Source organism: Trachurus trachurus, assembly GCF_905171665.1.
Source record: "Trachurus trachurus genome assembly, chromosome: 7".
Classification (NCBI taxonomy): Eukaryota; Metazoa; Chordata; class Actinopteri; order Carangiformes; family Carangidae; genus Trachurus; species Trachurus trachurus.
In genome coordinates, this window is record NC_139901.1 from 20444954 (window position 1) to 20456682 (window position 11729).

General features: G+C 41.2%; 1 protein-coding gene across 1 annotated transcript in view; it reads right to left on the reverse strand.

Moving 5' to 3' along the window:
* LOC310988096 (chemokine-like protein TAFA-2) overlaps nucleotides 1-10598 on the reverse strand; it is a gene marked incomplete at both ends in the record, with an annotated part of 121416 nt that extends 110818 nt beyond the window's left edge. Inside the window, one exon of the mRNA XM_083974611.1 lies at nucleotides 10499-10598. Within this exon, the coding sequence (XP_083830737.1) occupies nucleotides 10499-10598 (100 nt within the window). The remainder of the gene's footprint in view (nucleotides 1-10498) is intronic.
* Nucleotides 10599-11729: the final 1131 nt, after the last annotated feature.

Here is an 11729-nt window from a genome sequence, read left to right on the forward strand (position 1 = left end):
ATGGAATTACTTCATGACTTGTAAAAACTGCAATCAAGGCTAATTAGTCATTACTGTTTCAATAATATCTCCCTGTAGCTCTCTTGCCAGAATGTTAATCCACACGACTGTTGCTACCATCCTAGTTCCAGTACAGTGGCTTAACCAAAGGCAGAGAGTCAATAGAGGCTTTAGTTTTGCTTAAGAAACCATACAGATGTACCAGGCCGGGTCTATGCGGGGTTGGCTGGCAAGCTAACAGGTAACGATTAGCACTAATGAATGCAATAAGAGGGCCCCAATGAGGTAATCTCACTGTGCAGCCAGAGGAAACTCTCCATTTACACCAATTAGTGCAAACACATAATCAGACAGTGACCATAGCACCCCAACACATACAGTACAGTACTGTACACCTACATTTTTTTAATTTATACCTAGAGGGTTCAAATGTTTGTGTGTCCACAGTGTAACACGGCAGACCGTAGGTTATCATATCTGTACACTTGAGGAAAATTGAAGGATCAAAGTGTTTGTCAATAAAAGGCTGTAGATACAGGTCTCTGAGAGGGATTCTCTCTGTTTCTGTGGTTAGACTGAAATGCCTGAATGTCAAGACTGCAGCAGAAGGCCATCTCTAGGTTATCTGTTGAAAAATACAGTTCAAAAATAGTTTTTTTTTCTCCACTGATCAATTTAGCTACATTAGTGTTGTGGCTTTAGGGATGGCAGTGACTCCATGACCCATGACTTTGGTCCAGACTGAAATATCTCTGCAGCTATTAGATGGATTGCTGTGAAAATATGCATACAAATTGGAGGCTGCAGGAGGAATCCTACGGACTCTGGTGATCATTTGACTTTTACTCCAAGAGATTGACATTTTTTGACAGTTTTTAGTGAAATGTTGACAGCGCAACCTCCAAACCGCAGAAGCTGCAATTGTTTTGAAATGTGTCAGATACCATAAATGAAACATTGTGGTGCTGCAGACAGGCCTCCGCCTACAAATCATGTTTTAAATGTACAGAAACGTGGTTGTTTGGTAACGGCCCCGTTAGAAATTACATCATCATCATTTATGTATTCAGTGGAAATGAGATTCCTAACTGATTATTCCAACTAAATCCATGAGTCACATTGCAATCACAACATCTGCCAAAATAATCACGTGATTTTATTTTGATTTTATTTTTTTAAGACAAAATACATGCACTACTAATAACATTAGCTTTGAGCAATGTCAACATGTCATCTAAAATAAGGTTAACATTATACTTATTAAATATTTAGTGCTATTAATCATAATTTACAACAATAAGATATTTCACATTATAAGATTTTAGTCAACACTGCATTTCTAAAATAGTTAGACAGACTCAGAATAACAGGCAGCGGTAGATTACATAGATGGATATATTCACACCACATGGCCAGTTTTTAATAACCCAATCACACTCTCGCAGTCGGCTTTTGTTTATCTGTCGACCTGGTTCTTCAGGCACAGGCCATGAATCACGCTGCCTCCTTGCATAGTGGATCTTGCTGTTTTGCGTCACCTCTCTACTTTCCTAGATATTCGTTTTCCTCACTCGGTGGAAAAATAACAGCTACAAACACACTTCCCTCTGGTAGAAGAGCCAATTGGCTGCTTTGAAACCAGCAGTCTGCCTGACAGACATCAGATAATATCTCCACATTTCTTGAATATGCAGTGGAATCATGTCTGAGTAGGAATAAACATAAGATTATCCTGTGATAGACTACAAAAGGCCATGAGCCTGTAGCCAGTGATCAAATACACTCCTGGCACCTTAATAACTGAATACATCATGGTTAAAACAACATGTGCGTTGCCAAGGACACACTGATTGGTGAAGGTGAGTATATGCAAATTTAGTTCCTTGGAATTTGTCAACAGCACCGATTGAAGGGGAGCAAGGGAGGGAAGAGAAAGAAAGCCACAACATCCATAATGATGAACAAATGGACAGATCATAATTAACAGGTATCTTGGTCGCTGTGAGGCAACAGAGCAAATTCCGCCCTTAGTGCAAACCAGTGTGGCAAAATGTGATGAATTTGTAATATGACGATGAGTAAAATGGTAATTTTCATACGTGCCATGACCTGCTCAGAATAAAAAACAGCCTTAGTGTGTCACATTTTTCCCCCAATGCCATAACAATGACACATTTGTGGCATATCTGTGACATTATTGTGAAATTACTGTGAAAATATAGGCTATATCTTTAAGTGAACAACAATTCAGTGCAACCAGAGCTTCCTAAAGCCATTATAGCAGCATAAGCATTTCACTGACACGATCTTGCCAATGCAATATTTTTTCTGTTGATCACACAATTTTGAAAACAAGCGTAGAACGCAAATGCTGATGAGATATGGAAATCTGCAGCCCTACTTTTTGTAATGTGATGTGACCAAGCAGCATAAACATCTGCATGTCTCTTGAGGCTATGGTAAGTTCCAACCCCACATGGTGCTGATTTTATCTTATTAGTGAAGAAAAAACGCTCCTCCAGTAACTGTCTCCCAATATCTGGTGCTCATCCTACAACACAACGTTGGTCAGAGTCACTCAACAACCTGACATGTTCACATTCCTCAACTGCTGTTTCCACACAAATGTTAGACAAAACACCCACTATTGTGAAGTACATGGACATAGACGCATATAAAATGTGAAGCTTAATTAATTAATTACTTACTTGATGCCTACTTGATTAGATAATGATTATAGGACCATACAGGTTGTTATATGTAATGATGGATTTATAGACACTATAATCTGCTAGGCCCTGGAACATTATTTTCTTCTGGCAAAAGAGAGGATGCTGTCGTTTGCATATTTAAATGTCATTAAATGGTGCAACATAACAATAATTCCTGGTTACATAATATATTGCAAGAGACTGAATGACAATAAATTGTAATCTTGATTATGCATCCCACTTCTAATCATTTGCTCAATTTACCTTGGCTAATAATTTCATGAATTATGTCTGTCTCCCTCTCACACTCATCCACTCTCTCTCTCTCTCTCTCACACACAAACATGAAAACCCTCTCCATCTCTTGACCAGTGAATTCTGGGATGTGTTTGTCAGAGTTTAAAAAAAACCCTCATCTTTTTAATTTTCACCTTGAATTTTTCACAAGCCATATGGAGCCCTGTTGTAGACCAAGTGTGGAGTGCAGCTTTAGTGTGGAGCAGCCTCTAAGGAGGGCAGACAGCCTGTCTCCACACATCACATTAGAGAGCCTCTTTGCATGTGCACGCATGTTAGTGTGTGTGCATGTGTTTGTCCATGCCCTCCCATGTGCACTTACTGCGGGCCTGTCTGCGTGCCTGACTGAACGCTCGTGTCCCTCTGAGCTTGTGTGAGAGTGGTTAGCACATGCATCTTAGCATCCCCCATACATCTTTGTCCTTACATCTCTATTTCCCCTTCCTGGCAGACGAGATGCCTTTCAGAGTAAGTTAAGTTCTTAGTAGCTTCTAATCAGTGGCGATGTATGGAGATTGCAGCGTATAGACTGAGAATCAATGACTCGACAGCGTGTGCTGAAGTGATCAGCATAATCGCTGTTCCGCTTAACTTCAAAATCCAAGCCAAGCTGTTTCTCCAAGACTATTGGCAAAGCCACTGAGACGTTTCACCAAGGCCTAGACTTTTGTCTGCAAATCAGATCTCTTCGTGGTGGAAGATCTGCAGGCCACTAAGAGAGTTAGAGCTCTGTGGTCTGAGTTCAAAGCCTGTAATTTTCACACAGTTCTGTCATGATGTGTATAATAAGGCATGTGAATAAGAGAAGGACAGGCAGATGGATGGTTTAACAGATGGAGAGTCACCGACGGCAACTTTTCTCTTCTGGCCTGAGAGATTAGAATATTCTGCAGAATAAAAGGTGAACAGAAGCCAGGAAGGCACATTCTCTCTCACACACACACACACACACACACACACACACACATACACACATGCTGAGATTTATTTTGCCACCTCTCAGCCCCTTTGAATTTCCTCCTAAGGTCACCACAGTTGTTGTTGGCCAGGAGGTACGTGCTGCTGCTTTTATCAATTATGTTTCTTCTACAAGATGCAGGAAAAACAAAAACATATTTGAAGCATAGTATATTTTCTAAGATGTCTTTCCCTTACTGCTACATCAGTAGCCCATGTTCGACTACATTAAGCCTGGACATTCATTTTACTTATCAGTTTCAGCACAGACAGAGCATGAAAGTCTGAACGCTAATTCCTTTGCTCTTACTGTTTGTCTCTTGACATGACCTCGGGCTGCTATCTGCAGACAGCTGGCTGGCTTGCTTTAGCTATATACTGTAGTTGAGTTGTTCAGTTGACTCTCATGGCTTAACCTCTCTTAACAAGAGATAACACGTGGTCAGCAAACACAAACTGCGCTCAGATCAGCATCTTTTCTTCTTCCACACTGTTCCTATAGGATATGCTGTGAAATTGACTTTCAGCTGAGTAAAGGCTGTTTTCAAAAACCACAGCAACAGGTCCACACCTGCTATCACATCTTCTGTAACAATTTTTTTTTAATGCATATTGTAAAAACTCAATATTCAAGCATGAGATATATTACATCATGCAAAAAAAAGAAAGAAAAAAAAAGGCCCCAGCGCTAACACACTGGCTCAAATCAGGTACCACCTTACCTTTCCATCCACCAAAATACTTAGTAACCTGCTCAGCTCTGTAAAACTACAATCACAGTTTCTTTACTTGCCAATGTGCTGTGTGTGTGTGTGTGTGTGTGTGTGTGTGTGTGTGTGTGTGTGTGTGTGTGTGTGTGTGTGTGTGTGTGTGTGTGTGTGTGTGTGTGTGTGTGTGTGTGTGTGTGTGTGTGTGTGTGTGTGTGTGTGTGTGTGTGTGTGTGTGTGTGTTGCATGTGTGAGGGCATCAACCTTGAAGTGACCTAAGGGATTGTATTCAGTAATTATCTGATTACTCCTCTGTTTTTCAGCACTCAGACAAACTGCAACTGGATAACGCTGTAACTCCCTGATTACAACTTACTCTGCAATCAATGACCCATTAACAGGAGCATGCAGTCCCTACACATGTCTTCACACACACATGCATGCATGCACACGCACACACATGACTGTGTCACCAAAAACATTGACACCGTCATTACTGCCACTCCTTCAGTGACACCATCTTTTTGAAATGATGTTCATTTACAGCTAAACTGTTTTCCCAATTACATTGTGGTGGCAACGTTTATCACTGGCTTGATTACATTCAGGGGGAACTCCTTTTTTTTTTTTTTGGAATAAATGAATCACATTTATTAACAGCAGTAGATTTGCAAAGAGATTTGGTGGTTAGCAGGAGTACATAGCGCACAGATGTCACATTGGAGCGGTTGAGGTTAGCGGGAAGATTTTGTAAAATCTAAAATAAACACCTCATGTCTGAAGTCACTGTTGAACGTTTTCCGCATTTATGCAACTCAGTGTTGCGAGAGTCTAAACCTAAGCACAAAAAGTTTAAAGGGGAACTATGCAAGTCCGGTCACTTTTCCGCTGTTTTGCTAAGCCTCTTCCTGGCCCTGTGCATTTGTTTACAATGAAGCCGGAGAGAAAGCAATCAATAGAGCGGTACATAGCGTTATATACGATATGACAGCTTGTATCTGTGTAGTCTTATCTGTCATAAACATGAGATTACGGGTTACGGGGCATGTTTGTGTCACGGTGCCGCATTGACGAGAGCTTGGACACTGGATTGGAGATCTCTGATCTTACAAGGTTGTTTTTCAGCCAAGAGACTCTACATGGAAGCCTCCATTCTCATGTAATTTATTAAATTATTACAATTACTCCAAAGCTGTTTAATTAAGGTAACACTGTAGCACATTTAAGCAAAAAATCCTACATAGTTCCTCTTCAAGTAATGCTGTAGTCTTGTAGTTTGCTAGAAAACAAACACACTGACACTAATACACTGTGAGCATTTTACTGACAGGTTCAGTATCAGTTAAATTAACAACATATCCTCGTTATGGTGAACATACGGTCAGGTGACAGTACAACACGTACAGTACTTACAAGTTAGTGGTATGCAAGCACAGTTTCTAGGAGACTTGGGAGGACCGTATGATGAAATTAATGACGACAGAGTCTTCAGCGACACAAAGCCACAACTGCTAAACTTTTCTTATCTTGTGACTTTGCTATTTATCTCTCTCACCCGATGTTTTCAGTGTTTTCATAGCTTTGTGCAGACCTCAGCACTTCACTGAAAGCCCGGTGATGCACCATAAGAAAAGAGCGTCGCCTTCCTCTCTCCATGTCTTTTCACCATCCTTCCATTTATGGAAATGTTTGCCCTTGCCTTGTCAAGGATCTCTCTGTGAGAGGAGGAGATAATGCCTGGCAGCCAGAGAACAGCAAAGTCAATCTTACACACAAACAGACTCAGCACGCACAAAGCCGTGGTTATGGCTACACGCATCCCAACAAGGACACACACATTTACTGTGCATACACGTAAACGTTCGCTAAAAAAACCTTGTAGTCTCAATGAAGTGATAGCATTATGGGACATTTCCAGGTTCTGCTCTAGAGGCTTTTTAAGAGGCATTGTTTAAAAAAAGAAAAAAAAAACTCACATCGTTCATCAATCATTTCCCTTTCAGTCATTTGCTAATGAAACAGACGCAGATGTTGAGACACACAACACACTGACATCTTAAACATGTGACGCGACGTGAAAAACATGGGAACAACAATGACAAAGACAAAGCGTTCAGATGAAGGGCAGCTGGTGCACGCCACTACCACGACATGACAGCCAAAGGCAGGGCTTAACATTTTCAGGCCCTCTCTGCCTATCACATGAAGTCAAACCAAACACAAAATTCACTATCATCACTTCATGGTTTTGTCCTTAGGTGTTTCTTGTCTTTTTCAATTACTTATTTTGGTGAGATATGTTTTTTAACATGTTAGTCACATCCCTGCTTTGGTCCTTGTCCCATGCACTCATCTGGAGGAGCAGTCTTGAAATAAAAGAAATCTGGCTAAGTGATCAAGCCAGTAACACAAGGCTTGTAACTTAAAAACCCCCCGGAGCACCATCAGGTCTGTTGATTTGGTGTCACCCAGGTCCAGAATCAGTAAAGACTGCACGTGCTTCAGGTGTCTTGTGGAGCCTAAGCTGTCTACACTTGAGGTTCTGTGTTCATTCATCAAAAGTAGATTGTTTTTTGAGGGGGTGCTGCCTCTAAAACACTTTTTTTTTCTGTCCCACAATTCAATTCAAAACTCCTTTGCTTCACTGAAAAAGGCAAGGCAAGGCAATTTTATTTGTATAGCCCGTTTTTACAAACAGTTTGTCTCAAATGGCTTTACATGGCATCGTAACAACATCCTCTGTCCTTAGACCCTCACATCGACTGAAGAAAAACTCCATGGAAAACCCTTATTTTAACAGGGGAAAATCGGAGAAACCTCAGGGTGAGCAACAGAGGAGGGATCCCTCACCCAGGACGGACAGACGTGCAATAGATGTTGTTACAGACAAGAAAACCGTTTACAGTTTATGTCACAGAATGTGCGAAATATGTCCCCTCCTGTCTCAAGAACTCACATTCGTGAACAAGCACATGGGTCCAGGGCGACAGAATCTTCTCAAAAGAGCCCCCTCTTTCTGGAGAGGGGGCCCAGAGACACAAGTGCTCCAAATTCGCCTCGTTCATGAAGCTTCTTAAAACTGCCAACGTGGAGCCATGATGATTAAATTTAAGGTTGTTCAACTACGTAAGTCATGAACACAGCGTCTCGGTAACATCGCAAGGAAACATCTTCAAATTTGGCACAAACTGATAAGATGGTTGTCGAAGGTCACAGTCACTAAGACCTCACAAAACATGTTTTTGAGTATAGCTTCAAAATTGTGTCATGGTTTGTCTTATAAGGATAAAACGATGACAACTATATTTTATACAGTATTTCTCCTAGATAGATGAGGCACGTGGAACACAGACACACGTTCTCTCTCACTCTTTCTTTTAAATATGAAAGGAGGCTTACAAAATCCCAGGCCAAGTCTGTTCTGATGATACAAGTCAGTGGTCCTTAAATGTGTGTTTCTCTTCTATAATACACCTTGTACTACAGTACATCTCGGAGGCGACGTCTTTCAAGATACAGGGTTCCTTCACTTTTCAAATGGGGCAGAGCTCCGTGAAACAATAGGAGAGACACAGCCCGAGACCAGATACCGGAGGGAGAAGTAGGTCGGACGTGCACGAAAAAACAAGCTTGTTGCACCAAATGCGCGCCGCTACGGCACCGCTTTGGGTTGGGTTGTGAGTGCGCATGATGCATGTCTTAATTAAAAGTAATGCGCTCAAAAGACTCTATTTCTGAACTGCCCCCATGTGTACACACATTACTGTAAGTTGTCCATCACTCGCAATGTTTTTTCTTTAGTTAGCTTGCTACAAACTCTCAACATCCCATAATATGCTCGCACTCTCAGCAGTGGTTCTGAATGAATGCATATGTTGCTAACCTTTTTTTTTTTGGCCTGGTGGGCCGCTGGACCAACAAAAGCCCCTGCCAGGCCAAAAAAAAAAGCCTGTACAATTGTTGGGGAAACACTGTGCAAAGGTCAAAGGTCAACCACATCATAACCATGAGGCCATTATTCAGTGTTGACTCAGGAAGAGAGAAGGGAGAAAGACAAGAGAGGAGAGCTTGTCTGAGAGCATCAGAAATGTAAGCCAGTAAAACCACAATGATTCTGAAGGCAACAGAGCAATCAACAAGGATTTTTGAAATCCCTGCTTCACCAATTTTATTTTGTTATCAAGAAGTTTCACAGGCATAAAAAAAACACCCTCAGGGATGCACCACGAAGGAAAAACTCAAAGAGAGTTAGCAAAAGTTGGTTTTCCTGTGTAAAAAAAAAAGCACCATGCAAGACATCTAAAGAGCTTCAGGCTGACCTGGAGCAATCTGGAGTGGTGGTTTCAGCATGTACCATACACAGCATAGTAAACCAAGTATAGGGCTCCATGGGTAAAAGCCAAGGAGGACACCACTACCGAAATAAAACCATAAAAACCCATAAAAACAAAAGTCAATAACAAAAACTTTCATTCACGGTCTCTCATGGAATATTACTCTAGGGACACATGAAACCAAATCAGAGCTCTTTTGAGTATGCAGCTTGTCAGTTTGTTTGCAAGAGCCAAAATGAAGCCAAAAAAACCTACACTGTACCTAGGCTAGAGTAAAACATGGTTGAAGTTCGATCTTACTGCGGGGCAGTTGTCCTGGTACTAGAGACAGTAAATGTATCAAGGGCATGATAAAAAACAGAAAATTACCCGGGCATTTTAGAGTGAAATATGTTACCCAGTGTCAGGACAATGACCCAAATCTCACATTCAGAGGCACAGAAAAATAGTTCAACAGGAAAAGATGGACTACCAGCAATGAGTCCAGACCTATCCAACACTGAAAACCAACCCACCTGCAGACAAGAGCTAGAAACTTCTAAATGAACATTGAGAGGATGTCATTGCTGGTTATGCAACCAAATAGGGCTGCCCCACTGTCTGGGGCACATTTTGTATTTTACTTTCACTGTTGTGCAAGTTTTTTGATTGTTTTTCTTTTGTTCAATAATCTTAGACAGTTCTTTAAAATATTTAAATATATCACACAAGTCGATTTAAATTTAATTCAGAAAATATGCCAAAAGAATAGGAATAGATAGAGGAATGGTTGAGAACATTTGACATTGTAAAGCAATTTAGTATAACCACCTTAACAAAAACCTAAATATTCCCAGCTCCGCACAGATGTCCATATCCACATGAGCGGGTACAGTGTTGTCTCCATCAAGGCTTTGTTCCCGGAGGCAGGCAGTTTTCAGTGTCACACAGGTAATCATTGTTAAAGAGAGGGGCAAAGACTCAACCGTCACACGAGAAATGAACTGGAAAGCAGTAAGAAGCCTCTGGGCTCAATCATGCTAGTGACTCAGCCACTTGGCCCATATGGGAGGGGGAATCATGCAACTGGGGATTTCTAATCCATGAGGCTCACGGCTTGCTGTCTGTGCTGTGAAGTACAGGCATTTTCATGTGCTGCCCCACCCTGATGGGGCTGCAAAGACGTAAAAGCCTGTGAACTAAGAAGACCTTTCTTTGTCGGATTACTCTTATTCCTCTTCCTTTTATTAAAGAACTTTTTGTGTGTTCTTCCTGGCAACCTCCCTCTGTGGTCTCGTATTTCACTGTGAATCCGACCCCTGCATTCCCTTGGGCAGTGCACAGCCTATTCACTCCAACTTTACAACATGTGAAAAGAAATTGGCTGCAAAGGCTGCCTGCAGTGGTAATCTATGATAGATCCAATACTGTGAATGCTGCACGCAGACAGTGGCAGACTCACAGGATTATGTGCGGTACTCCTGAAAGCACATAAACACATACGTCTACCTACCTGTGTGGCTTCTGTGTGCATGTGTCAGGGAGGCCAGACAGAGGGACAGCAGTAGACTCCACACACCTACTCCACAAATGCAAGGACCCCGTTCCCGCATTCTGCCAGAGAGATACAAAAACACACATTAGAGAACAAACATCAGCAAAAGACTTCATTAAAAAGGTTAATTAGACAAGCCTGTGCTGTGCATTGCATGATTTTTTTTCAAATGCACATCCCCCTCTCTGCCTTTAAAACTTTGCCAGCATTAGCCTATCACCGTAGAGATGGTAATGGTAGCCTCTATGTTAGCCGGTGCGCTTCGTTTGTCCAAATTGAAATATCTTTCTCAATAACTACTTAAAGACTTATACTCTGGGATGGACCACCATGAAAATTTGCATGGATGCTCATCATCCCCAGAAGATCAATCTAAACATTAAGGCAGTGTTTTTCAACCTCACGGTCATGTTGGGTCGCCTCAAATTCAAATGGGGTCGCCTGAAATGTCTTGTAATTGATAAAAAAAATATATATATACTGATAAAAATATATTTTTTTAATTAATATTCTTTTTTAAATTATGATTAAAAACACCACACACAATCTTAAATTCTATACTTTCACTTTCTCCAATATAAATTGAGTTCAAATAAAATGCAACATATAAAAATAGCTGAGCTGGCGCATCTTGATTGACGGGGTCGCCATGAAAAGCGAAAAAAGGAGACCGCACACATCAGCTCCCTTATGTGCAGATTTATTAGCACGTCAGTAGTAGTAACGTTTCGAGCTCATAGCTCTTCATCAGACATTCATTGACGGGGTCGCCAGAAATTTGTGATGTCAAAATGGGGTCACGAACCAAAAAAGGTTGGGAACCACTGCATTAAGGGCTTTTGGGTGAGATTGCACTTGGTGCAGACATTCATGTTCCCCCCGAGTGATTTGCAGACATTTTGGTGAACCACCATTTTTCCTCTAGCACCATCATCAGGCCAAAAGGTTGATTCTTCCACCACTTTATGTTCATGACTTTGACATCAGCCTCAGCTTTGTTTTTGCTGCGTGGCAATTAGCAGACGTTACACAATGAACTAAGACTGAGAGCATGACACAGGAAACATCATGTCTGCTGAAGAACATGTCTTTTGTTTTTGAAAGCACACGAACATGAACCTTTTTACTGTAAAATCTATTCACAACTTGCACTCACAGACTCTGTTCACTTTCTAAAGAAAAAATATAT